This window comes from Choloepus didactylus, chromosome 19, assembly GCF_015220235.1.
Source record: "Choloepus didactylus isolate mChoDid1 chromosome 19, mChoDid1.pri, whole genome shotgun sequence".
Lineage (NCBI taxonomy): Eukaryota > Metazoa > Chordata > Mammalia > Pilosa > Megalonychidae > Choloepus > Choloepus didactylus.
Window position 1 is genome coordinate 60,939,974 of NC_051325.1, and position 27,386 is coordinate 60,967,359.

The 27,386-nt window shown below is 51.8% G+C and overlaps 1 protein-coding gene across 1 annotated transcript; it reads right to left on the reverse strand.

Annotated features, from left to right (window-relative positions):
• Positions 1–5,823: 5,823 nt before the first annotated feature.
• Positions 5,824–21,970, reverse strand: APCDD1L (APC down-regulated 1 like). Its single transcript, XM_037811170.1, is given in 9 exon segments — positions 5,824–6,008; positions 6,904–7,084; positions 7,373–7,612; positions 7,786–8,324; positions 8,327–8,504; positions 17,718–17,836; positions 17,839–18,242; positions 21,329–21,458; positions 21,622–21,970. Coding segments are annotated over 9 exon segments (2,325 nt in total).
• Between the last annotated feature and the right edge of the window lie 5,416 nt (positions 21,971–27,386).

The window sequence follows — 27,386 nt, forward strand, 5'->3', positions numbered from 1 at the left end:
CAAAACTAAAGCAGATACTCTTATGATTGGGCAAGATATCCTGGGGTCAGTTCCTAGAAGGGGGATGGTTGGGTCAGAGGATGCCTGCATTTCAAATTTCATTAGAAGCCTTTGCATTGCCTGCCAGAGAGGGTGCACCGCATCACAGACCCAGCAGTGCCTGTTTCCCTTTTCCTTTGACAGCACATTGAATTGTCTAACTGCCGGTCTTCACACATTTGAAAAGTGAACATCGGTGTTTTTTAGTTTTAATTTACATCCCTTTGCATGAGGTTGACCAGTTTTTCATATGTGTAAAGGCCTTTTGAAAACACTCCTGAAGATCAGGAGTGCAGTAAGGTCAAAGGAAATAAAGGCTTACCACGCAAAGGGCTGACGACAGAACGGCAAAAATGAAGATTAGAAGAGCGTGTTTTGGAAAACACCCACATATGAATGTGGAAATAGGAATCTATATGATCTTACTAATAGAGAAATTACTAGCAGCAATCAAAATGGGTTGAGCAGGGTTAAATAATTAACCCTTTATGGCTAAACTAATAAGAGTTTTGCATCGTGATCTGCAGCAGCCTCACCACTGTCCAGTCTACGCGTGTCTGCGGCACTCACACCCGCAGGGTCCTTTTGACTGGGGTGTTCTCGGAGGACACACGTCAGGAAGCGTTCAGCAGCGTCGGCAGACCAGAATCCAAGTGTTCCAGACTATGGGGCCTTCTGTGGAAGGACTAAAAAATGGTGGTAGTCTTGAAAGGTTAAAATCCCAGCCATGAAACGGGCGTTTCCTAAACAACAACAAAAGGAGCCCTTTTGAAGAAGGAGCCACACTGGTTCGCCATTATCTTACTAGTGCATTAGAAGACAGATCTGCTACCTGCACACTTGCCAGAGACCTGTAAAGGGTGTGACATGCCCGATCAGAAACCAAAATATCCTCAAAAATTGCTCTTAGCTAGGCCTCTTCTTTTTTTTAAGCAGAACTTCTGTTTCTGTTTTCTTAGCAATGTTGACCACTAACATCACTTCAAAGAAGAAAAGAGAAAAAATTTGGAGAAACATAAAATTAATGTTAGGAACTTTCTGCAAAAATGTAGCTTTATGCTACTTCAAAGATGCTAAAATGTATACATAAGGCAGTAAGCTTTTTTGAAGTCAAGCCACTCTTACGTTTTAATCCACTCCATATAGTCACATTGCTTGTCCTAAAAGTGGCTCCCAAATATGGCAAATCTTCTCCATTAGTAATGACAAAACTGTCCCAGAGTACTCATCTGGTGCGTGTGAGGAAGGTCTGACAGCCCCTGGGCTGCAGCTTGGTTCTCGTCCCACCGCAAACTTCCCATGTTTTACATTTTCTGCTGGGTTTCCCAGAAGCTCGGGCACTGAGGATGAACCCAGGTCGTGCCGTCTGCTCTTCTGACCTCTCGACTGCACCACCCCTACCACCCGAAGCATGTGAAACCTCTCGCCATAGTCTGCCATTACGGGACTGAAAGCAATTGGAGGGCAAGTCCTATGTTTTGTCATTGTTGTATTTGGTTTTGTGTTTTTTATTTTTTACCAAAGCTTTGAATGTACATAGTATGAAAAGACAAATAGTTTTAACAGGCTTATTCATAATGAAAACCAGCCAGCCATCAGTGCCCTGGGCCCTTCCAAGAGGCAGCCATTTTAACACTTTGAGCTGTTCTGGTTTTAACTTTTCCTATTTCCAAATAATGTGGTTATATTACGTTTCCTTGATTTTCCACTGTAGATTTCATCTACTGACTTCCTCCTAAGGAAGACGAGGATTTAGTTCTCATAACCTTTCCCCCCAAGTCCCTCCCAAGCACCTACCTTCTCCCCGCTTCCTCTCACAGAGTTAGGTCATGATACTTTGACTAAATCAGTGTCCTTTTATATTATGACGACTACGAAAATACTGCTCACAGCTGTGCCTTGTATGTTCTGTGATGACATTTCCTTTCTGTCCATAGCCCTTTGTTTTCCCAGGAGTTACTAAATCTCAGTGTTTCATTTGCTTAGTTTCCTATGTGTCCCTCATCAGATCTGCCCCAGACTCTGAGAGAAGTGTAAATCTCCTCGATACGTTCACACGTCGGGTGACGCGTGGGGTGGCTGCTTTCTTTCCATGTGCTCGATGTCCCTCCTGGAGCCCTCCGTTCTCTGCCTCCTCTGGGGACTGCCGGCTCTCTAGGCCTGCTGAGGGCTCCCATCCAGGATGGGTAGGATTCCCAGTTTTCTGGAGCTCTATCTTCCTTTCTTGGTTTACTGCCTCATTTGAGGGGAGTATAACCTTTAGCAGGTTTCTGAGAAAGGGATATATTTTCCGAGAACTCTGCATATCGGACCATGTCCCGTTCCTCCCTCACACTTGGCTGAGAGTGATGGCGGGTGTAAAACTCAAGGTCAGGAGCCACCCTGAGGGTTTGGAAAGTGTCGTTCCACTGGCTTCCAGCTTCCAGTATTGCTCTTAGGAAGTCTGATGCCATTCTAATTCCTGATCCTTTTTTAATTTCCTGGAAAATTCTTCAACTTTAATTTCCAGTCTTCTTTTGATTTTTTCCTATCTTTATAATTTTCAAGGGCTCTCTTTTTCCATTTAATATTTGTTTACAGCATCCTGATCTTGTTAGATAATATGATATTTTCTTTTTACTGAGCATATGAATTGTAGTTCTTTAGTTCTTTCCCCTGCATTATCTGGTACTTAGTCGCTTTGGACTAGTTTTGGTTTCCATCATGTTGGAGGCTTTCCACAGATGCCTGGTGATCTGTCGCTTATATAAATGTGTGATCAAGCACTAAGAAGCTGACGGGAAGCTGTGTGTGGGGGAGGATTTGTGGAAAGGTGGGTTTCTATGAAAGCTAACCGGCTCAGAGGCTAACATGGCCTCCTTGGGAATCTGCTGTCAGTGTCTACAGCTGGTTTAGCTCAGGCTTATTTCTCCAGAGAGGACTTTTCCAGTCTCCTGCCTGGCAGCCCAAGGCCACCATATCTCTAGTTGCCGAGTGGAGGAAGGGGGGTGGTCTGTGGAGTGGGGGTCCTGTGACACAGTGGACTTGCTTCTGAGCACCACCCCTCAGTCTGCTGTCAACTGCTGTTTGCCCAGCAGATTCCCAGATTCCAAAGTTTTGCTGGCATCTCTTTTCCTTATCTGTTTATCCTTGTGGTGTGTGCCTCTTTATCCTCCTCTGTAATTTCCTGGGACTTCAGAAGGAAGTGGATGGGAAAGCCTGCAGCCACCTGCCCACTTCAGTCAGAAGCTCAGTGCCCCCACTGCAGGAAGCTGATGATAAATACATTTAGGTCTTAGGAAACTGACACTGTGATTTTAATAGAAGTGATAACCTAAGTTTTGTTAATTTTTTTTCTTCTGAGGGATTAAAAACATACCAGATGTAGGAGTGAGAGTAGTAGGTTATTAATAACCTCTGAAAATAAATTCTGCATCACTGGGAAAAGACCCATCTTCATTGAGAGTTTCTTTGTTTAAAACCATTCCTCTTGGAATACATCATCCATTCCTTTTGAAACACTTACTAGTTACTTGGTCTTTCCAGATGCCGGGGCTGGATGACCAGGAACCGTCAGGTTTAAGTTCATTTTACTGGTGAAGAAACTGGAGCTGGGGGGCCCCAAAGCTAAAGACAGAAAGTCTCGGGCACCTGCGTGAGGCTCGGGGGACCCAGTGCCAGGCCCCGTGACCCTTTCTCAGGAGCAGCAGTTGTCCCCAAAGCCCTTCTAAGAGCGCCTGGGCAGTCGACCACGGGCTCCCTCAAGCTCCCAGGTCTGGGGTTGGCTGCGCCCCTCAAACCAACAAAAAGGCAGAGGGCATGTGGCAGCATCCAGGTTGCAGGCTGGACCTTAGGTCACGTGGCTGTGTATCCCGAGGCTCGAATTTAGTGCCTCCCGCCAGGACTCGGAGTTGTTATTCTTTAGCCAGTCGTCACTGAGCTCCTGCTACGCACCAGCCACATTCCTCACGCTGGGGAGCAGCAGGAACCCGCAGATAGATCCTGGCCCTGCCGCCAAGGATCTCCTCGTCTACAGGAGAGAGGGGACGGTGAGCAAGGAGACGGACAAATGGGACATTGTCAGACACTGATACCTGCTGTGACGGACATAAAAGAACAATGAGAGGGGAAGTGGTGGTGTGGGATGACCTTAAGGCCGAGACCCCATGTTGGCAGAGCCGAGGGGACGGAGTTGCATGGGATTTTGGAAGGGTTGAGCAGGCCTGGACTTTTGCTCTTTTGGGGTGTCATATTTTTAGACGGTTAGTTCTCAGGATGGGTGATGGGTAATTTGTTCCCATCCCTGCATCCGTTATATGGGGGTGATGTGGGTGATTAGGGGCCCACTTTCAGTCGCTGAAGACCTGCAGACACCACGAGGTCCCACCCTGGGGCCCACGAGTGTGGGTGGGCACCCCTCGGGCCCTGCCCGCGGCACTGATGCCTGAGAAGTGGTCTGTGCCGGGGCCATCGTGCGATTTCACGGTCTCCGTCAGGAAGCCGTGCCTCCCGCCCGGGTGCCACGGGACACTCGCAGTCCAGGCGTTTGCAGAGCCCATCCCCACGTCCCCACGGTGGCCCGGCCTCAGCCCAGGAGCACCGCCGGGGACTTAACCACGCTCGCAAGAGAAAAGCAGAGACACAGCTTTTCATCACCCACGTGTGTTAGTTACTGGGCCTCTGAGAGCCGTATACGATTTAAACTTTTTATTAAACAAACAAACAAAAAAGCTCATCTAATCTCCTGGGAGTTTGTGCTGTGAATAATCATAAGTGTTTTTTTTTCTTTTTTTATGTGACTGAACACACAATGAAGAACATAAATTTTGTTTTGTTTTATTTTGAACTGGAACTGTGGGTTTTACTTTGTCCCCTTTTGCTGAGACTACGGGCAGGTGGGACGAGCAAAGGCAGCAGGAAGGAGTGGCCTCTGGGGGCCACTAACCCCGTGGCCCCGAGAGTCTCCAGCCCTCGGCCCCCAGACTGACCCTTCCTGTTTCAGCCCAGGGTCTGGGAAGCACTGACCCTGGTTTCCCCGAGAAAAGGTCCGCTGTCCCCCTTCAGCCTTCTTGTCTTCTATCGGAGCATCAGCTGCTCCAAAACCAAGATGCCCGACAGAGCCCGGTCAAGGGGAGGACAGCCCAGCAGCTGCGAGTCCAGAACCGTCTCTCTTTCTGAACACACACCTTCTAATTAGAGATGGTTCTGTACTGTGTTCACACAAAGCAGAGCTAAACTGCTTTCCCCAAATATGGTTCACAGATCCCAGCCCGGCCAGGGAGCCAGGGGCCTGCGGGCTGCTGGGAGGCCTGGACCTCAGGCTCTGGGGTCCCAGCTGTTCACTCAGCGTGACCCTCGGCAAGTCCCTCTCGTGCCTGAGTCTCAAACTCACTCCTGCTACCCCAGCCGGGGCACCCTGCCTGGCCCATGGTAACACTCTCTCCACAGGGTCTGGGGCGAGCATTAAGCGGGATCTCGGGCGTTTGACAGTCCCCGAATACATATTAAGGCTCTGCTGTGCGGCGGGCACTGCTGAGCCTGCTGGGAGACACTGCAGGCGGGGAGTTGGGGTCCCTCCCTTTTCCCATCGAGCTGGCATCCTAGGCAGAGGAGGCAGAGAATAACTACAAGTAAGTAAGTTCATCCCAGCGAGAAGCATCGTAAGAACAGAAAACAGGGTGACGGGATGGGGGTGTGATGTCCCCTTTTAAGGGATGACGATGGCAGGCCTCCCGGGGAGGTGACATTTGCCCTGAGACTTGAATGGAAAGGAGCCCGGCCTCTGACCGTCTGAGGGAAAGAACGTCAGGCACCACCCATGGCAGGTGCAAAGCTCCCGGGGCAGGAGCCAGCTGTGGTGCGATAAGGGATCAGAAAGACACCGTGTGCCTGGGCCGTGGCGCGGGCAGCCTGGCGAGGCGGGCAGCAGCCGGAGGCCTCGCAGGCCACACTGGCAGCGAACTGGGATTCTCTGGGGGCAGTGGGTGCCCCTGGAGAATTTTAAGCAGGAGCTGAAGGCGCAGAGCGGGGCAAGCTGGAGTTCACCTCCACTGGCTTTATTCTCTTTCACACATTCTCTTGAAGACACTCCACTTCCTTCTTTTAGAACTCTGATCCCCTTGGTTGACTTTAATAACCAGCAAGAACATTTTTCAGGCTGTACGATTTTATTAAAAGATTCAAATTTGATGATAAATTGTGACTCGGTTCCCTCCAGCCTCAATACAAGACTTGCTCAGTCACTGACATATTCCTGACACTCACCCCCATCCCTTCCAGGAACTTCCTCAACCCCGATTTAGCGTAACACCGTAAATAATCTAATTATTTCTCGTACTTTGATAAATATGCCAGGAACACTCATAGCTATCTGAGACCTACAGAGAATATTAACTTGGTGGGGTTTTTTTCTTTTTAAACAAGAACAGGTAGATAAGTTAGGGCAATTTCAGCAGGCTGGTTGGACCCCACGCAGACCGAGGAAAAGGGCTTCCTTCTGGAAGCATCATCAGCCTCACAGACAATTGTTGATCTGTGAGAAGAGCCACGGGTGGGAGGGGCCGTGGCTGCGACTCGTCGGCACATGGGCCCGAAACCCCTTGAGCCCACCAGGATGCCAGTGAATTTCACAGCACACAGATGAGAGCCCTGGAGAGGCCCAGCCTGCCCCCGGACTCCCGGACCCCAGCCCCCTCCAACAGGGGAGAACACGCGGTGAGAAGGCTGCACAAGGCCGAGCACCTCCTCTGCATGTCACTCTGTACCCGGAGACCCTCACCCCTTCAGAGGAGGGTCCCCAAGAAACCCATTTGGAGGCTTCTCTCCCTCCTTGTCAGTCAAGCGCAGGGAATTTTGAAAACAGGATGGCTGTGTGGGGCTAATTACAGAGGATGCTGGCATTTCCACTGTCATTAGTATGGGAAGGTTGTTCTCCGCCACAGACTTGCCCCCAGCGGCCAGCCCAGTGCACGCGGGTCTCAGCGTGGGCGAGGGGGGCCCGGAGGCTGTGGCCTGCCCCGGGGAGCCCACGGTTCTCATCCCAGATGAGGCCCCCTTCATCCAAAAGCTGACCCAGGAGGGTGGATTTGTAAGCACGCAGCATTGATAGCTTGAGGTTTGACTCAGAAGCACCAGGAGATGCAAACAAACGCCAGCAGTCAAAACTCAAAGCAGAGTCGTCCCCTAAGAGAGAAGCCCTTTGCCAGAAAGCCGAGACGTTCTGAAAGCCCCAAACAGCATCTTTAATTCATGGCCCAGCTTGCATTTGTGTTGCTAAATTTGAATTAATAATCTGTTTAGCCACCCACAGGCTGGGCACAGCACCCTCCTCTGCAGCAGCTCAGGGTGCCCTCACTCCATCCCACAGGAAGGCAAGGGGGTGGGCGGGTGCCAGTGGGCGGCTGACCCCCGAGGCAGCTCGCTGGCGGGCAGTGGTCTGCAGACTGCCGGGGATGACGGACGAGTATCGGGAGCCAGGGTTGAGGGTCTCAGCAGCATGGCGACGTTGCCACAGTGGCACCCAAGGGCAGGTCAGGTGCAGACTTGTCCCCGACTTCTGAGCCCAGCCCCACGTGGCACAGGCTTCGTTGACAAGCTGTGGGGCCACGTGTCCCTTGTGGCAGTTTAGAGCAGAGACAGGTCTCCCAGCACGGGTGGTCTGCCCAGCTCTGTGCCCAGGAGGGGTCACCCCAGAAGCCCCTCCTGAGCCCCATCTCATGGCCACTGGAGGGCCATGCCTAGAGCAAGGAGCAGGAGGGGGTGAGAGACCAGCTGGGGACACGGCCCCCCACCACACTGTGGTTTCCCCAGCAGGGGCTGGAGCTGCAGGGGCCTGGAGAAGTCCCGGGCCACCCCCTCACAGAGGACCAGGGGTGCCTGGTAGGACGTGGGGCGCTTCTCCGGGGTGTCGGGGCTCGAGCCATCCGTGGGCCTCTGGCCGATGAAGAGCAGGCTCTGGCCGCTGGGGCCCAGCTCCATCCTGAAGAGCTTGTACTCCACGTGCGGAAGCCTGATGCCCAGCGGCAGGCAGCCGTTGGTGGCTGTGACGTCCTGCTCGGCCCCCAGGGCCCAGGCCCCCGGCTCCCCGCAGCTGCCCGGCCTGGATGAGTTGAGCAGGGCCGTGGTGGCCCGGTCCATGGGGGTCATACAGGCGCGCATGACTTCGAACACCAGCTCGGTGCCGCCGCGCACCTTGGCAGAGGGTGTGCCCCCGGCGTACTGGCCAGTAGCCGACACTGAGAAGGTGGGCCGCCGGCAGGCTGGGTCCGAGAAGTGCTGGTAGCGGCCCTCCCAGGAGCGACTGTGCTGTGGAAGGTGAAGAGCCTGGTGAGGAAGAGCACGGCCGGGCGCACCTCGCAGCCCGCACTGACCCAGCGGCCACCGAGCAGCAGCGGCAGGGGCTGGGCCGCCTGGGCGGGCAGGACGGGCGGGTGGTGCACGTCTGAGCGGGCGGTGAAGCCGCAGGCAGGGCAGGGCTGAGCGTGGTGCTGGGGGAGGAGCAACAGAAAGGAGGTGAGGTTCCCGGGCCACACCCCCCACCTCGCCCCCGCCCTCCTGCGTTGCTCCTCTAGGACCCCACAAGCCCCTCTCCTCCTCCAGGCCTTTGCCCTGCTGTCCCCTCCCCCCAGAGTGCTCCCCCCACCACCATTGTGTGGCGTAGCCGATGCTTCCCTTAGGTCTCAGCTCCAAGACTGGGTTGCCAAGTGTTTCCTGACCACCCCTTAGACAGTCATGCTGGGGTTCTTTCTATCACATCACCCTCTTTCATTTGCCCCAGGGACAGATCATCCCCTGAAATTTTCTCTTCCTTCCTCCCCTCGCCTTCATTAGATGGTAAGCTCTGGAAAGCGGGGGCCGTCTGTCTGCGTCCACTCTCTGCCCAGGGCCCAGCACAGGGCCTGGCTCATCGCAAGCACCTGCTATGTCTTTGTTGAAGGACTGAAGGAAAGAATGAAAGATGAGTGAATGGAAGCATTATCTTTCCTATACCCAGCCTGCCATGGTCCTGGAATCTGACCATTAAACATCATTCTCTTCTTCCTTGCTTATTGTTATTCCACCTCCTCTCTTTGAGACACTTACTGTGGGAGACACTTCCCATGCAGCTGGTACACGTAAGAGACAAGAACGCAGAAACTCAGGGGGACAAGGGGCAGGCCCCAGGCTGCCCAGCTTGGAAGTCGTAGAGACAACTTAAACCCTGCCTGTGGCAACCCGTGGCCTGAGCAAAACAGGCCTGCAGATCTTTGGTGCACAGCAGTCTGCGTGTCCTGGGCAGCTAAACGTTTAACCTATTGTCTTTCTAAGCCAGTAAAGAGAAAAAGGGTAAACTGATCTTAAAATGTAACTTTATGCAAGCAGGCAGGAAGTGAGGGGCTCTTAGTCTCACAAACAGAGCAGAATGTAATTGTTCAAGTGTTATTCTAGTCCTTCCTGCACCACCCCCCAGGTCAGAGTGACCTGTTCCTGCATCTATGTTCCCCTCACCCTTAGGAAGGCCTTTGTCTTAAACCCTTATTAAAGGCCTTCTGTCCTCTGCATCACTCAGTCGTCTTCCCTGCGAACGCGATGCCCGCCCGGCCTGAGAGAGCCGTCATGATCTCTCCACTTCTCACCCTGTAAGTAAGCCCTGAACAAAAGTTCATGTAACAGAAAATGCTCGTTGTCTTCTTTGGCCTTCGGACTGGCATGGCCCTCTTGGGCTGCAGCAATTGGCGAGCCAGCCAGGAGAATTAAATAGCCACCAGCCGGAGACTAAGGAGATCCTGGGCACTAACAATATGAACTTGGGGAGGGGAAAGGAGAGGGTCCCAGGTGGGATACCAGGGAGGCCTGTGACGTCTATGTGGGAAGGGCTGCCCCCCCTCCCAGTGGAACGGATGTCTATGTGGGGACGGATGGCTACCCTCCTAGATGAGTGTAATCTGCCAAGGGAGTATGGAAATGTTTATAACTCTCTGGCTGGACAAATAGCCATCCTGTATCAGGCCACAGGACCACTGGGGATTCAGAAAGAAAAAAAGAGCCACCAGATTGTGGCTGCGGTGGGCTGGCCATTGTTAGAGGCTGTATGCACCGCTACTGAGGAAGCTTTAGCAGCAAAGGTGGCTGTAAGCCATCTAAAAAGTAAATTAAAGTTAGAAAAAGATATGAGGCTAGGACAAGCAGAATTTAAAAATGTTCTGGATAAAAGTTTATAAATATTGGCATACCAGCACACTAGGATAAGAGGGCATAAGCTGCCCAAAGGGCAAGTTAGGAGTATCCTGGCTTCCCCTGACTGGGACCCTAAAGTGTAGGACCCTGTTGATTCCTCTTCAAAAGATGATGAGCCCCTGGCTGACTGGGAAATTGATACTAAGGAAAGTAGGCGTACTCGACCTCTGTTCCAACAAAGGGTTAAAGCAGAGGAAGTTCAGCACCCGGATCCCCCATGGAGGGAAGAGGGTGAAGCAGTAGCAGCAGCTTCTAATCAAAAGGAGTTTTCCTCGGCCAAACTAAGAGATATTGGTAACCAATATCAACAAAAACCTAAGGAGCCATTAGTGAACTGATTGCTCCTGTTTAACTTTGTGTTAAACCTTGCTAATATGTTATTTAGAATATTTTTAGATTTTTTTCCAGTCAACCTGTGTTAAGCTTCATGTGGGGAAAACAACAATGGACATTTGCTGTGCATCCCCAAGGATACCTTCAAACGTGGAAACCTCCAGAAGAGCCTGACTACTCTGTCAAGTTCTTGGGTTTTGTCTGGTTGGATAAAACTAAGGCTATTCCTTCAGCTGTTGTTGTTAAAATGCAAAGTTATGCCACATCGCCTGCTTCTGAACAGTTAATGGCTTTTCTTGGGTAGTTAAGTTATTGGAAAGTGTTTATACTCTATGTAGCATGAATTTTAAAACCTTTGTATACCCTAATTAAAAGAAGAAAAGTGTGGGAATGGGATTTTCCACAGCAGGCTGTGTTTAAAAAAACTAAGCAAACTATTATGCAAGCACCGACTTTAAGGGGGGTGGACCCCAATATACCTTGTGATTTGGATGTGGCCAGTGCCAATATTGGCTTTGGGTGGGGTTTGTGGCAAAGGCAACAAGCTAAATGTGTGCCTACTAGATTCTGGTCCCAATTATGGAAGGGCACAGGACTCAGATATAGCCCTTTAAAAGAGCAATTGTGCAGTTTGTAATCCTCTGTTGCAAGTGTTGAAGGTCTATCTCAGTGCCCAGTGACCTTACAGAAGACCATACCCATACAGGTATGCAGATACAGGACACTATAAATAAGCCCCACTTGGGGAGTGCTCAGGAGAGCACACTGACAAAATGGAAAGTCTACCTCCTAAGACATGGCATCTTTGACAATGGCTCTTTAAAAACAGAGATGCATAAAATTTTAGGACTGGCCTCCTATGTGAAAGAGCAGCATGCCCTGTTTCCTGTGGATCCGCCCAAGGTGGCTCCTCCCGTGCCCACCGTTAACAGACAAGGAAATCCACCTGACTCTGCATGCACTGGCACTTGGGTAATCTGCTACCTGGACAGCCGTGACTGTCCAGCCCAGTACTGACACCATCTGATGGGAAGACGTCTGGACTACCTGCCACAAATGTAAGGTAACCGTTTTTCATGTCTCTGCCCATAACAGCAATTCATTACCAGGTAACATAGAAGCAGATGCCCTAGCGAAATTCCACAGCCTAACACCAACGATGCATAAAATGGCTGAATGGCTGTGCCGGAAGACTGGGCACCGAGGACACCAGATTCCTGTCACCTGGCGGCAAATAAACTTATATTGGCCCCTTTCCTCTGTCCAAAGGGACGAAATATGCCTTCACTACCGTGGATACGGCTAAACACTGAAAGAATAATAGAAACGATGGACTCAAGGACCGTATCAGCATCAACTCCAGACAAGGGGGCCGGCTGCCTTCAAGCCACAACGGGGCAATGATAATAACTCTCTCTTGCCTGTGCCAAAAACACTACAAATTGGGGAAAATAAGGTCAGTTGGCTCTAGTTCTGGCCCATGCAGCCACGCTGGTTGAGAATCCTAAGCCCCTGGGTATTAGAATTACATAGGAAACTAACTGTAGTTCTGACACTGAAGGGCTCCCTGCAGCGGGGGGAAACCTGGTATTTAAAACCTCCTCACTTGAAACCCTTTTATCTACTATGAAGACTCAGTTTATATATATTGTTAAACCACTCACCTGTCCAATTTAATGCTTACATGTGTTGTTAATTCTTGTTAAAAATAATGGGCTACTATTTCAATAATGCATTGACTAAAAAATGTTTTCAGTATTTAGCCTTCTAATAGGTGTAATGTTATTGGTAATAATATGTTGTGAAATGCTTAAGAAAATTTCCAGGATTATTTTAATGACTTAAATGAAGAGAATATAAAGGATGTCTCCTTTTTTTTTTTTAATTAAAGAAAAAAGAAGTTGTTTTGTCCTAAATGACTGGTTGTATCAGAATAAAAAATAGGGAATATGGAACAAAACCTAAATGAATGTAAAAAGTTGCAGAAAGTTGGTGGAAAGGAAAATTTATTTCTGTAATCAAGGTTAAAAAAATGGTGAACACTAAATACAAAATAAAGCAAAATGCCTGGTAGTGATATCCTTTAGCTATTTTAACCCAGGCAGTACTTGTGCTAAATGGTAAAACTCATTAACCTGGCCATAGCACCACTTGCTAATAGGTTTATTATCAGTGTATTATTACTATGTTGTTTATTGTATTGTTGTTGTAAATTATAGATGTAAAGTCTGTCCTATGGTCAATGCAAACTGTTGTGCAGGGGTGGACTGTAGCAACCCATGGCCTGAGCAAAACAGACCTGCAGATCTTCAGTGCACAGCAATCTGCATGACCTGGGCAGCTAAATGTTTAACCTATTGTCTTTCTAAGCCAGTAAAGAGAAGAAGGGTAAATTGATCTTAAATGTATCTTAAATGTATCTTAAATTGATCTTAAAATGTAACTTTATGGAAAGCAGGAAGGAAGTGAGAGGCTCTTAGTCTCACAAAAAGAGCAAAAGGTAATTGTTCAAGTGCTATTCTAGTCCTTCCTGCACCACCCCCCAGGTCAGAGTGACCTGTTCTCGCATCTATGCTCCCCCCACCCTTAGGAAGGCCTTTGTCTTAAACCCTTATTAAAGGCCTTCTGTCCTCTTTGCATCGCTCGGTCGTCTTCCCTGTGAACACGATGTCTGCCCGGCCTGAGAGAGCCGTCATGATCTCTCCACGACTTCTCACCCTGTAAGTAAGCCCTGAATAAAAGTTCATGTATCAGGAAATGCTCGTTGTCTTCTTTGGCCTCTGGACTGGCATGGCCCTCTTGGGCTGCGACACTGCCCATCTGCCCCTGCCCGATCCCCCCCACCTCTCAGTTGTTTTCTACCCTGGAAGCTGCACTCTTTTCAAAGCAGTTTGCAGTTGTTACCTGGAGAGGACAATGGAGACCTTTTATCTTCAGAAATCTCATATTTCTACCCCCTTGGAAAGTGAATGTTGCAACAAGGCTCAAAAAGCCATCAAAATACTCAGGCCCTTTGAGCCCCACTGCTTAGAATCTGTGCTGAGGAGATAGCTGAAGAGTAGTGAAGAATTGTAAGTCAAAGATGTCCATTCCACTGTCATTTATAACAGGGAAACCCCACCACACTCAAGTTCTGAGGTGCCGGAAAAGCCCTCAGTCACCCCACACTGTCAGTTGGTTTTCATGTCTTTGCCCTTGTTTATAGTCATCCTTGCCTTGCAAATTCTCACGAACCGCGTTTACAGTAAAACACGTCAACAGGAAGCAGATGTGAAACCAAACTGCGTGGGAGTAGTAAGTCTGCATTTTGGAGAGAAAAAGCTCAGTAGAGGCCAAGAAGGAACCAGATACAGACATCTTGGTGTTTTTTTTTTTTTTCTCTTTTAAAGGGAGCTGCTGCCCAGAATTCAGTCCACAGCATCATTCTGAAAGGTAAATGTCCTTGGACGAGCCACTTATCAAGGCAAGGCTGATGTGGGAGCTGGCAAACTCTCCCAGCTTTGCCATTCCAGAAGGGGGCTCAGGGCCAGGCAAGGGAAAGAGGGCATTTTGAGGGCCCAGCTGGGAAATCAGATCTGACATTTTCTTTCTTGCCAAAAAAACAAAAGATTTCCACAGATTGCTGCGGGATGAGTTTCATGCAAAACAAGTGGCATTTGGAAGTTCTGGTTTAGAAAGAAAACATTTGATGATCAGAAAGAGGTGTTTGTTTGTTTCTTTGTTTTTCCTTTTTCGGACTGCTGCATTATAAAGGTCTTATTATCTATCTCTATGATTGAACCTAACCTTACCTTGATTTCCATAATATAAGAAACTATATCATTTTTGTTGTGGGGGATTTTGCCCCAGTGACTCTGAACACACTTCAATGCTAGTAAATGGCTGCAAAATTGTTTGTGATGGAAAGAAGCTAGTGCGGTGTAGTTAGCCGGATGACTGGTAATTGAAATGCTGGCTGATAAGTCTCCTCTAATTTAGGCATTTTAAGGCCCGTTCCGACTGTTGTCACACTAATGTATATTGACAGAAAATATGCATTACATCAGAGTAATCCCAGGGCTACCCTTCCCCACAAAAAAGATACCCTCTGCCAATGGACATTTGGGGATATGGAGTTGGTAAACTGAGGCAGGCAGTTCCCTGTACAGCAGAAACAACTGAGAACCAGCAAGCTTTTGAGATAAAGGGAGAGGAAAAGCATTTCCTTCCTTGGTGCTTCGAAAGGGGGTGAAAGAAGGTATCGTCTCCATTGAAAATCTCCTGGATGTCATTCTGCAGAGGTCTGGAGTCACACATGTTAACAAACAAGGCCCCCAGCCAGCAGAAGTCACACTTGTGTGGAAGCCAAACTCTTACTGGCTTAAGCCTGTTACATAAAGTTATTTCTCAAACAGCACATAACAGTTTCTAATTAACCCCAGAGGTGACCCGATGCTCAGATGATTTGGGTTGAGTGTCGGCTGATTGATTAGGATTCTATATCCAGGCAATGAATTTGGGGATCAAATTGATTTTAAATTAACTTCTAAAAATGTTCATGTTTACCATCTGGTTTGGGTCCTGAGCATGGCAAAGTAACGACTAATTCGTTACTTGGGGATTTATCCATAGCGTTTCCGTCTTTAAAATTATCTTCCCTTTTTTTTTTATTCTGGGGAGAGGGGCAGTTGGTGTGCAGACATTTAATTTAATGGCTGTGTCTCTGCATACATTTTTGTGTGTTTTGCTTCTCAGTCACATTTCGGGCTGGGTTGGTCACGTGGGCGGCCTGGCGGCAGGAGGACAGGGATGCTGATAGCCCCAGAGCCCTGCCTGGGGAGTTGTGAAGCTGTTATCCTCCATAACTGCAGGGGTCCATCCTCTCTGTATTCAGAGTGGGTCCCCTCCTCGGGCTGTGGTGGGGCCGGTGAACACACTGCACCGACCCCCGCGCCTTCCCTTCTCCAAGGAGGCTGAACTCAGGCCAGGCTCGGGCCCGGAGCACTGGCTGCCAAAATGGGGATGATTTCAAGGTCACAGAAAACACTTGGGCTGATGTTCTGATCGTGAGAACTCCTCGTCATGCTCTTTCTCTGCTACCCTGATCTCGGGTTTGAGGGAAGAAGGGAGAGGAGAAGGAGGGAAGGGCAGATGGGGGTCTCTTCCAGTGCCCCCTGTTTGGCAAACTTTAACAGGTGGCTATTACCAGTCAGTGAGGAGGTGTCCCATCTAGTTTAGTTTGCTGGGTGTCTAGTACACAGTTGGCACTCAATACTTGCGGAATGATGTGACGCTTGCCTAAGAGCACTCGACAGGGAAGCCTAAAACTCATCAATGCATCCACCCACCACCCACCATCCATCCATCCATCTGTCCCTACATCCACCTATCCATACATGCATTCATCCATCTGTCCATCCATCCACCTATCCATACATCCATTCATCCATCTGTCCATCCATCCACCTGTCCATCTACCCACAACCCATAAATCCACCACCTACCACCCATCCACCCACACCCATCCATCCACCCATCCATCAGCCCATCTATCCATCCACCCACCACCTACCACCCCCCCATCCACCCCCCCATCCACCCATCCACCCTTTCATCCATCCACTTCCTATCCATCCATCCATCCATCCACCCATCCGTCCATCCACCCACCACCCACCCATCCATCCACTTCCTATCCATCTATCCATCCATCCATCTATCCCTCCATGCATTTGTTCTTTCAATAAATATTCACTGGGTGCCTAATGCAGGGGTTCTTGGTGTGGAGTCTTAACCTAGACTTCATTTTTACTAACCTCTAACTAACAATAGTTAACATTTTTCTCATGCATATGGGCAACACACTCCAACAGCATCAGCAGAACCTCTGACCTTGTCACCAAAGGCAATCAGACATCTCATACTCCATTAACAGGGTTGCAGACACCGGAACATCGTTTACACACAGCACTGCTTTGAATTCAGGGTTCATAAAGAAGTACATACATTCCTACATTGCAAATTACATTTAAGATTTGGGTAACTATTTCAGTACAACAGTGATTGGTTCCTGTTTAAATCCAATGTATTTTTTTTTTTTTTTTATGCTTTTAAAAGCATTATTCTGAGGAGTGGTCCAGAGGCTTCACCAGACACCAGTGGGGTCCCAGCCCAGGCAAGGTTATGGGCCTCCACCCCCATGCTGGCCAGGCCCCGTGCTCTGTGCTAGGAGCACATTCATACAAATAAAGTTAAGTTTCTTTCTGACTATTTGCTCACTGGACAAAAAAAAGGTTACCAAATCTTTCCCAAATTAGGACAGTATGTTTGTGACGGCTGAACTTAATATACAGACTAATGCAGCATATGTGAACTTTGCTTTGAGGTCTGGGGGCATCTCAAAGTTAGGGCAGACCCTTGGGACGAAAGCCTTGCTCCCCGGTGGGCATTTCAGGGGTCAGCAGCACCCCACCCGGCCGAGCCCACCCTGCACTTTACTGGGGTGCCCGGAGATGTGCAGCCTGCAGTGCGAGGTGCTCTGCTCCATGTGACATGAGTGGGGAGGGCTGCACTTCGAGGCCCCCTGCTCCATGTGGACGATGAGCCTCCTGACCCCCAAATTGTGAAGAGGGGCAGTTGAGGGGTGTGCGGCAGCCCCAGCAAAGCCAGGAGGGAAGCTGTCATCTCCCCGATTCATTCCCCAGTGTGCACTGGCCTCAACCGAGTGCAAACCTGAGCTGGATGCCAGGACACAGGGGGCACACACCACTGAGGCCAGCATGGCCCTGCTCTTGTGGAGCGTCTAGTTCCAGAGGGAGCAGAGAGCCACCAACGGATAAACAAGCAATACAACAACACAGCTTCCACGCACGCTGGGTGCCAGGAAGTCACAGACGTGGAAACGTGGAGGGAACGGGATTCCGGGGGCCCAGCCCAGCAGGGGCAGAGAGGGGCTCTGCAGGGCCCACGAGGGCCAAGGCGAGAGGATGTGGGCTGGGGAGGATCAGGCGTAGGAAGGGTGGACAGTTTCCTTCTGGCAAAAGCCAGCAGAAAGGCCACAGCACTGGAAGCAAACAGCACGTGCAAATGTCCTGGGGTCGGCAGGCCGGAACAGCAGGGAGAAGGACACGTCAACCCGCAGGGCGGTGGGGACTCCCGGGGCCCCGACTCACCCGGGCGCTCTGCAGCGGGCGCTGGTGGCCGGTGGGCCGGTAGTGGCGGCGCTCGGCGCAGTCGGTGTGGATGTCCCCGAGGTACAGCTCCTCGACCAGGCGCGGCGGGGCGCGCGGACCAGGCTGAGCTCGTGCATGCTGACGCCCAGCGCCGCCGCGCAGTCCGGCCGGGCCCCGGCGCCCCGCAGCTCGTACGCGGCCCCGGGCAGCCAGGCGCGCGCGGGGGGCAGCCGGCGGGCGCAGGGCGGGCCCGCGGGGCTCCGCTCCAGGCGCCCGGCCGCGTCGAGCAGGGCGCCGCGGCTGTGGAAGACGATGCCCACCTTGTGCAGGTGGTAGTCGGCCTCGGTGGCCCCCCGCGTGACCCAGGAGGCGCGGAGCAGACGCAGCCGGCCCGGGATGAGCAGCGAGTGCGCGGGCTCCCGGCACGCGGGGTCCCCGTAGCGGAACTGGTAGGCGCGGAAGAGGCGGTTGGGGTAGAAGGTGTCGGCGCGGGTGAGGAACCCGGGTCCCGGGCGCACCTCGCAGCTGCCGGGGCGGGAGGGGGTGAGAGGTTTCAACGCGGGCCCCTCTGCCCTCCGGATTCCCGTTTCGGGACTCGGCCCCTGGAGCCTCAGTTTCCCTGACGTTCCCCGTCAGCCCCACCTTTGGGGCTGGGGCCTTCCACTCGATGCCCTGTGGCCTCCGCAGAAGCCTCTCCTAATTCTCCATCGGTTTAATCCTCACCGCCTCCTTCAGCCAACACCCTGCCCCAGAAGCCCTCAGGGTTTGGAGCCAGAGGTCCGGGATTCCAATCTCATTTCTGTCCCTCGGTGGGAACCTGAGCTGGTTAAATGCCCCAGCCTCTTGAGCATCTTCCTTCCTCTGGGTCCATGACTGGGGCGGGGGTTGAGGAGGGGATGTTCTGTTCAGGGAAGCAGGGAGCACAGGGGCTGGTGCCCACGTGGTGCTTGAGAAATGGGGGCTCCTTTCAGCTATTTGGGGACCACTTTCCTGTGAGCTCTGGGCCCTGCCTGCTTCTTCCACCACTGGGCTCTTGGCACCTGGCACTGAGTTTGGTAGCCCCTCAACACCCCTAGGTCCTTGTTGAGTGAATGGATGGATGGGTGGGTGGGTGGATGGGCGGATGGATGGATGGGCGGATAGATGGATGAGCGGATGGATGGGTGGGTAGATGGGTGTACGGATGGGTATATGGATGGGTGGATGGATGGGTGGAGGATGGATGGGCGATGGATGGATAGGCAGATGGATGGATGGGCAGATGGATGAATGTGTGGATGGATGAGTGGATGGATGGGTAGATGGGTGTATGGATGTGTATATGGATGGGTGGATGGATGGATGGATAGATGAATTGGTGGTTGGATGGGTGGATGGATGGATGGGTGGGAGGGTGGATAGGTGAGTGGATGGATAGATGGGTGGATAGGTGGATGGGTGGATAGGTGGGTGGATGGATGGATGGGTGGGAAGATGGGTGGATGGGTGGATGGCTGGATGGGTGTGTAGATGGGTGTACGGATTTGTATATGGATGGGTAGATGGATGGGTGGATGGGCGGATGGGTGGATAAGTGGGTGAACAAATCCAGGGGACAAATGAACATGTGGATGATGGATCCTTAAATTCTGTCTCTCCCTTTGTTAGGGTGACTTCCTGGGCCAGATTTCATCCAGGTCAATGACAGGGTTTGTTGATCTAGAGCAGGGGTTGACAAATTTTTTCTGCAGAGGATCAGATAATAAATATTTTCTGCTTTGTGGGCCAGGTGGTCTTTGTCATGACTACTCAACTCTACTGTTGCAGGGCTAAAGCAGCAACAGGGTGTGCAAGTGAATGGGTGGGGTTAAGTTCGAATAAAACTTTATTTACAAGACAGGCAGCGGGCTGGACATGGCCCATGAGCTCTAGTCTGCAGGTGGCACAAACAAGCCCTGGATGGGCTGGGGTATAGGTGATTCCCAGACCCCGGTCCCAGCCTGGGCTAGGGCAGGGGGCCTCTGGGGCAAGGGAAGAAAGGGTTGGGGCTCCTGGACACCCTTATAATTGCACTCTAAGCAGGTACCCCCTGTACTGTTATTTTCCTGGTGTCTTTCACACCCGGGCTGTGGGGCCCCAGAACCGGAACCGTGATACTGCCCAGCGGGAAACCAGTTCCCTTTTCTTCTCTTTCGATCTTTCTGCTTAAGAGAATGTCTCAGTTTGGAGCTAATGTGTCTTTAAGGCTGATCTCCCTTTTCTCCCAGAGAGAAGGGCCTCAGAGCCTTAGGCAGGCAACAAGTACAGGGAGAATTTAATTATGTTGTTTTGCTTTCACTGAGTTTCTTTTTACAGTTACATCTGATGTATGACAAGTGACGCTGCTGTCCATTTCCAGGGCGAGCTTAAGCTTCCTTTCAAAATAATTATATTACACTGGAAATGTGTGCAGTTTACTTTCTGCTAATTATACCTTAATCAAGCTGTACAAATAAATATAAATAAGTAAATAAATGCAAGTTGGTTTGAAGAAAAATATTAAGTAAATAACAGTACAGGTGGGAGTTAAGAATGGTGAGGGGCAGCCTGTGTGCCTGAAGGGGCCGGAGCTCTCTGCTGGCCCCTGTCTCAGAGGAGGCCTGGAGAGGAAGATGGGGGATGCAGCTGGACGTGCTGACGTCTGGGGGGTCTCCAGCCTCTCAGCCCCTTTTCACCCTCCTCGGGGGAAGCAGCCAAGCTGCCCAGAGCATGGAGGGTCCTTTCTAAGGGCTGCTGGGGAATGCTGCCATCTCAGGGCCGGAGCAGCCGGTCAGGGCAGCCTGCAGCCCCCCGACCCCCACCCCAGTTCTCTCCTAGAGTGACCCTTGACCTGGGCATGCCTGGGTCCCCCAGACGGTGCAGTGGGGTGGGACAAGGCTGCTCTGCAGAACCTGGGGATGCATCTGAAGTGGGCTTGCAGAGCACGAGCAGCTGTCTGGCCTTTGGGTTTCCCGCTGAGCTCAGCAGGTATGTGGAGGCCACGGGTGCGGCGAGAGCAGTCCCTGGCCCCAAGGGGACGGATGGGGCGGGGTGGACGGCCACAGTCAGCACAGGCCTCTGCTGCCTAAAGCAGAGTTTACACGCTGCAAACAAGGGTTGAGCACCAAACCCACGGACCCCAGAAAAGCAACTGGTCCCCTGCAGAAGGTTAGAAAGAGAATCAGACAGGGAATGGAACACTGATACCCTGTCCTGGCTTTGCCACTTCCTGCCTCAGGGTCTTTGCGCCTATTGCGCCCTCCTCCTGGCCCTCGGGATGGCAGATTCCTCTCTTTTCAGTGCTCATCGGAACGTCACCACCTCCTAGAAGCCTTCCCTGACCACTCTCTCTAAAGGACTCTCCCAGGTCGCTTGGTATCACACCCTTGGTTTACCTCCTTTATTACAGGAGTATTATATCTGGGGTCACGTGCTCAGGCCCCCACTGCCACCTCCCCTGTGCCCACAGCAGGTTCTCCACATGGTCAGTGAATGAGTTTCACCCGTTTGCTGTTTGTGACCATGGTGTGACACCCACTGACACATCCCTGCCTCTGCAGAGGGGAGGCGAGGGGCGCCCCTGTCACAGATGTGGAGGCTGAGGTGGGTCTTACCCGGTGGAGATCCAGGGTCTGTCGAGCCGCAGGGGTAGCAGCGTGGCACCGTGGGCCTCCTCAGGCAGGGGCTGCTGGGAGCCGGGTCCCCAGCCCAGGAGGCCGTCCCCTGCCGTTGCTTCAGTTTGGGCTGAAAGCAGGCAGACCCCAGTTAGCCGTCCCTGTGGCTCCCCAGCGCCCCGCCTGCCCCCTGCCCTGCCTGGACCACAGCCCTGGAGGCCACAGGGAACCAGGCAGGGCTTTGTCCCCACTGCCACCTCGGCCCCTTTCCCAGCACACCCAGCTCCTCCCACCGTGGGCCACCCTGGTCCCCGAGACAGTGATGGGCTCCCCCAGACTGGGGAACCCAGAATCTGGTCTGCAGGACTCCAGGGCCGTGGGACTCCCTGAAGCCAGCCTGCTGGACAGATCATCCTGGACTCCAGCCTGGAAAGCCTCCAAGCAGCGGGCCGGGAGGGCAGGGGCCCAGAGCTTAGACCTGTGCAGACCCACTTGCTGGGCCGGGCACCGCCAGCGGTGACTGGAGACACCCCAGGCTCCTGGACGAGTGGCCCTTCTGCCCCAGGCTGAGGAGCTGGCTGGACCCGCTGGTGGCTCTTGGAGGCCACTCATACCATCACCTGCCCCATTGGGCCTGCGCATCGTCTGTCCCTGTGTCGGTGGCGCGCAGTACGTGCTCAGTGCACGTGTGGTGAGTGGGCGAGAGCATGACTGGGGTGCCTGGAGCAGGTGCTAGAGGCCAACAGGTGCAGACCCAGCTCCTTCTCCTGGGACCCTCGTCACCCAGCCTGGGGCTCTCGGGCAGGGTTGGAGGTCTCAGGGAAGACGGTGATGGGGGTGAGCGGGAGCTGCCGGGGCAGTGCACAGGCTGCAGGTCCTCCTGGGTGACCCCCAGATGGGCTCGGCTCCGGCCAGGGCGTGGGAAGGCTCACAGGCTCTTCCATGGGCTGCTCGGGTGGGAGCACCAAGACCTTCAGCTGCCAAAGAGCAGCAAACTCCCCAGCCCCGAAACCCTCAGCCCCACTCAGAGGTGACGGGCCTGAGACAGCCCAGACGGCGGGAGAGGTGGGAAGCTTGGCCGTGTCCAAGGACTGCAGCAGTGGGCCGTGCTGGGGGGCAGCCAGACCCCAGCCCCCGGCCCCGGCCCCGGCCCGCGCAGCTGCACAGCAGAGCCGCCAGCAGCAGCTCTTCCCACGGAGCCCGTGGCCAGGAGGGGCAGGAGGTCAGGGCCGCGAGCCAGGGACGCCGGGGGCGGGGGGCGCAGCAGCCAGCAAGGACAGTCGGGGCTGCCGTCGGGGCTGATCCCCAAGTGTGCTCCCCCGGGAGGCCCCGGGAGGTGTCTGCGGACGGCGTGGAGGGCGAGTGAAGGAGCCGCCCGCCGCCAGCCCCGCTGCAGGTCACGCCTTCCCGTCCTGGCTTCCAGAAGGGCAGCGCAGCCAGGGGACGCCTGCGGGGCCCTCACAGTGCACCCCATTGGCCCCCGGGGCTGTCCCCCCTGGCACGGGCACCCAAGCTCTCTGCACTCCAGCTGCCTCCTCAGGAAAATGAGGCCGGAGTGGAGTCCTCGCTTCCCCGGAGGTCGGGATCGCAGCTGGAGACTCCGGGGTTCCCAGCGACGAGCCGATGCAGCCGGACGGACACTGGTGACGAAGATGCCAGCGGTTCCCGCCAACTGGACACTGACTCCGTGCATTTTATACCTTAGCCCGTGTGATCTTTGCAACAGCCCATGCAGGCAGCGTCAGCCTTATGTTCGTCTCGTGGGCAAACAGCTCCAGGAGCTGAGCTGGGCTGGGCTCGCCCAGGCACAGGCCGCCCGAACGGCATGAGCCGGGGCCGGAACGCAGACCGCCGCACCCCGGCCAGGGCCAAGGGGGCCGGTTTCAAGACTTGGTACAACGCAGGGCATGCAAACCTTTGCAGAATGAATGAATGAATGAGTAAAAACGCTGGCGCATTTTTGCAGGATTGTTCCTGGCTGATCGTGCCACTGATTCATTGGCTCCAACCAGCTAAATAGGAGAAATGAAAATGACAAACCAGCGACCAGGGCGGGGGTGTCCCTGCTCTGACAACGGCTCACTTCAGGCCCAACAGAATGCCAACGGGAGCCTCGAAGCAAGACGCTGGGTGGGCACCCTGCTAACTGCGTACATTGGCTCTCACAGGACCCCAGCTCGGGGGCTTGGTGGGTGGGCTTCAAAGTCGGACCCAGGTCCCAGCTTGACCCCTCCCCCTTCTGCGATCAACGTCACTGGGAGACATGGGTGCCCTGGCTCCAGTTCTGCAGGTTAATCTGGGCATCACCAGAGTCAGCAAAGCCCACCCACGAGTGTCAATTTGGGGAACGGAGCCGAAGTAAAGGGAAGGAGGGTCAGTGGGGGTCAGCATGATTCACCCACTATGAAAATCAAGCTCACAGTTCAGAGCACAACAGCCAGTGGACCCCGAAAATCATCCTGGCAGTTTCCACAAGGACGGCTTCTTGAGGAAATGTTTTTTGTTCAAAAGAAAACAAGCCCTTTCCCCCTGTACTCTCCCCTCAGGCACCGAGAAGAGACAGCATGCCATGTTACATTTTGTCTCGAATCCTCAGATGTTATGTTTCCGTCAGCTGTGTTTTAGTTTGTCTTGCTTTTTTTTTTTCTGTGAGAAATTAGGATTTAATTAAGTCAGGAGCCACTGAGATATGGTTAAATTTCATTGTGATCAGAACAGGTACACACAGACACCAAACAGAGCTGGAAATTGTCCCCGGGAAAACGCAGCGCAGACCCTGCTGTCACTCCTCAGCCATTCGCATCACCTCGATGTCAAGGTTGCAAAAAGAAAATTAACCAATTATAAAGTATTCGATGACGCTTCCTCAATTGTAGCCTTTGAGGTAACCATTTCCCTTCCCTCCCCTCCTCCCCTCCCCTCCCCTCCCCTTCCCTTTTTTTTCCTCTCCCCCTTTTCCTGCCCAGGCTACAGAAATGTCAACTAAAGAAACATCAGCTGAAAGCAGATGGTGGTGTGGGGTGGGTAGTGCAACTTTTTTTTCCCAGGGACCTGATAGACTGAGTTAAATGCATGGACCAAATTGATTTTTATCAACCATGGATTTTTAATTAACACTGGTGTCCACTTACCACCATCCATTATTTACTGTTTACCCACTAATTAAAAATTATGCTGCTTTTGCACTCATAAGAGCAGGGACATTTGAAATTAGATAGCATCGTTCAAATTACCTGCAGAATTAAATCCAGAGCACCCAACTGCTCCGACCAGGCTTCAAGTAGGATCTGCTTCAGCCTCGTGTGTCATCGTGAGTCAGAATCCCGGGAGCAGGCCACGGACCTGCGCCAGATGGAGCCTGCCTGGGGCCTTCAGAGCAACAAGGCCTGCCGGGCATTTGGAGGTCATCCTAACAGCCCCCATCATCCGAGCACAAGCTGTGGGGTCCCATTGCGTCAAACGCCCTACCTGGGTTACCGCGGTTAATCATGCCAGCTGTCCCGGAGGTGGGGGAGTGGGGGGCCGGATATCAGCGCCTTGATGAAGCACCTCGTTGCCCCTGACCTGCCCCTGCCCCTGCCCCTGGCAGTTCCCCAGGGCCCATAGGACACCTGCACAACCACCCATGGCCTGCCAATGCCCCCATTTTGCAGACAAGGAAACCGAGGTTCAAGAAGGTGGGGGGACATGGCCTGTGCCACTTGGACCCAAGCAGATGCTTCTTATCTAAGTTCTTTTTTATTGTGATTTAAAACACATAACTTAAAATGCACCATTTTCACCATTTTAAAGTGTACAATTCGGTGGTGTGTCATGCATTCACAACGTTGTCCCACCACCACTACGAGCTAGTTCTAGAGCATCTCTATCACCCCAAAAGGCAGCCCCGGATCCGTTTGCAGCCACCCCCCATCCCCACCCTCCCCACCCAGCCCCCAGCAACCACTAATCTGCTTTCCACCTCAGTAGATTTGTCTATTCTGGATATTTCATATAAATAAATCAAGTGATATGTAGCCTTTTCTTATCTATTTTCTGCAATAATTCTATTAGATGGATGTGCTCATTATCCCTGTTTTACAGATGAAATGGAAGCGTAGAGAGGTTTCACCCCCAGGTCTGCAATCTGTGTTTTCTCTGGGAGCAGAAAGAGCTGCTCATGGCAGGAGAGGGGAGAAGGAGGGGAGAAGGGGCTTGGAGTTTCCAGCCAGAGCAGATGGGGAACCAGCAGGTCTTCAGTTGCCTTTCCTTGGGGGGCAAAAAGAAAAACATGGAAGCCCTATTTTTCCTTATCCTAATTGGCTTGTCCAGAGGTTCTTGAAGCACGACACACCTGCCACAGGAGGTGTGGAGGCGACTTTAGGTGTAATGGTGAGCGTTTCTTATCCTGGGGATTATGCACTAATTCTAGAAGGTGTGAAAAAGGGCTGTCGCTTTCAGAGCAAGGTTGGCATTTCACAGCCCATGTGGCATTGGGCAAGACTGTTTTGAAAAGGAGGCTGATGGGGACTTGACTTAAAAAAAAAAAAACTTTTTATTTTGAAATAATTTCAAACTTAGGGGCAGTTACAAAAATAATACAAACCCAATACAGAAGACTCCCCTTGTCCCCTGAAATACCCAGATCCACCAAGTTTAACATGTTGCCACATTTGCTGTATCATCCTCTCTGTCTTTTTTTTGAACTGCACTTGGTTTCAACTATGAATTAATGTGTTAAGTAAATAGTATTTAATAAACCAATGTATAAGTGACCCAGGATGGAGAAATGAAGGTTAATTTCTCGCTTCATTCAAGAATGCAAATGCTACCAAGGGCTCTCCAGAGCCCAGCACCCCCAACCTCACCTCGTGCTTTCATCCTTCACACCCCCACACGGGAGCACTTTTTGTTTTTTTATTGCTTTCACCTTGGGCTGGTCTTTTTTTTTTTTTTCCACACTGTCACCCCTCATAAGCTACATTGCTATACAATTGTCTTCAAGACTCAAAGGTTCTGGGTTGTAGTTTGATAGTTTCAGGTATCTACTGCTAGCTATTCCAATTCATTAAAACCTAAAAAGGTTGTCTAAATTGTGCGTAAGAGTGCCCACCAGAGTGACCTCTCGGCTCCTTTTGGAATCTCTCTGCCACTGAAGCTTATTTCATTTCCTTTCACGTCCCCCTTTTGGTCAAGAAGGTGTTCTCCATTCCATGATGCCAGGTCTGATTCCTCCCTGGGAGTCATATTCCAGATTGCCAGGGAGATTTACACCCCTGGGTGTCAGATCCCACGTAGGGGGGAGGGCAGTGATTTCACCTGCCAAGTTGGCTTAGCTAAAGAGAGAGGGCCACATCTGAATAACAAAGAGGCATTCGGGAGGAGGCTCTTAGGCACAATTATAGGGAGGCCTAGCATCTCTGCAGCCACAGTCTTGCCAAGGGCAAGTCCCGTGGTAGAGGGCTCAGTCCATTAAACCATCAGTCCCCTGTGTCTGTGAGCACATCAGCAACCATTGCAGTGGGGAAGCCCAACACCCCTGCATTCTCCACCAGCTCCTCAGGAGGGCTCTGCATATTTTTTCCATTTTTTTTTTAATTAACTTTTTAAAAAAAGTAACTAGTAACTACATAAAAAAAAATACAATAAAAAACATTTCAAACAGACCATAACAAGAGAGTAAGAAAAAGACAACTAACCTAAAATAACTACTTTACTTCCAACATGTTCCTTCTCCACCCCAAGAAAACAACCTAATATAGCAACATTTCTGTGAACTTGTTCCTACTATACCCATCAGAAATTAACAAACCACAGTCATTCCTGGGCATTCCCAGAATGTTAAATTTACCCACAATAGCTCATCTGTTCTTACTGGGTTATCATTCCCCCTTCATTAATTGCTCTCTATTGCTAGTTCCCCTACATTCCACATTACAAACCATTTATTTTACATTTTTCAATGTTCACATTAGTGGTAGCATAGAATATTTCTCTTTTTTGTGCCTGGCTTATTTCGCTCAGCATTATGTCTTCAAGGTTCATCCATGTTGTCATATTTTTCACGAGGTCGTTCCTT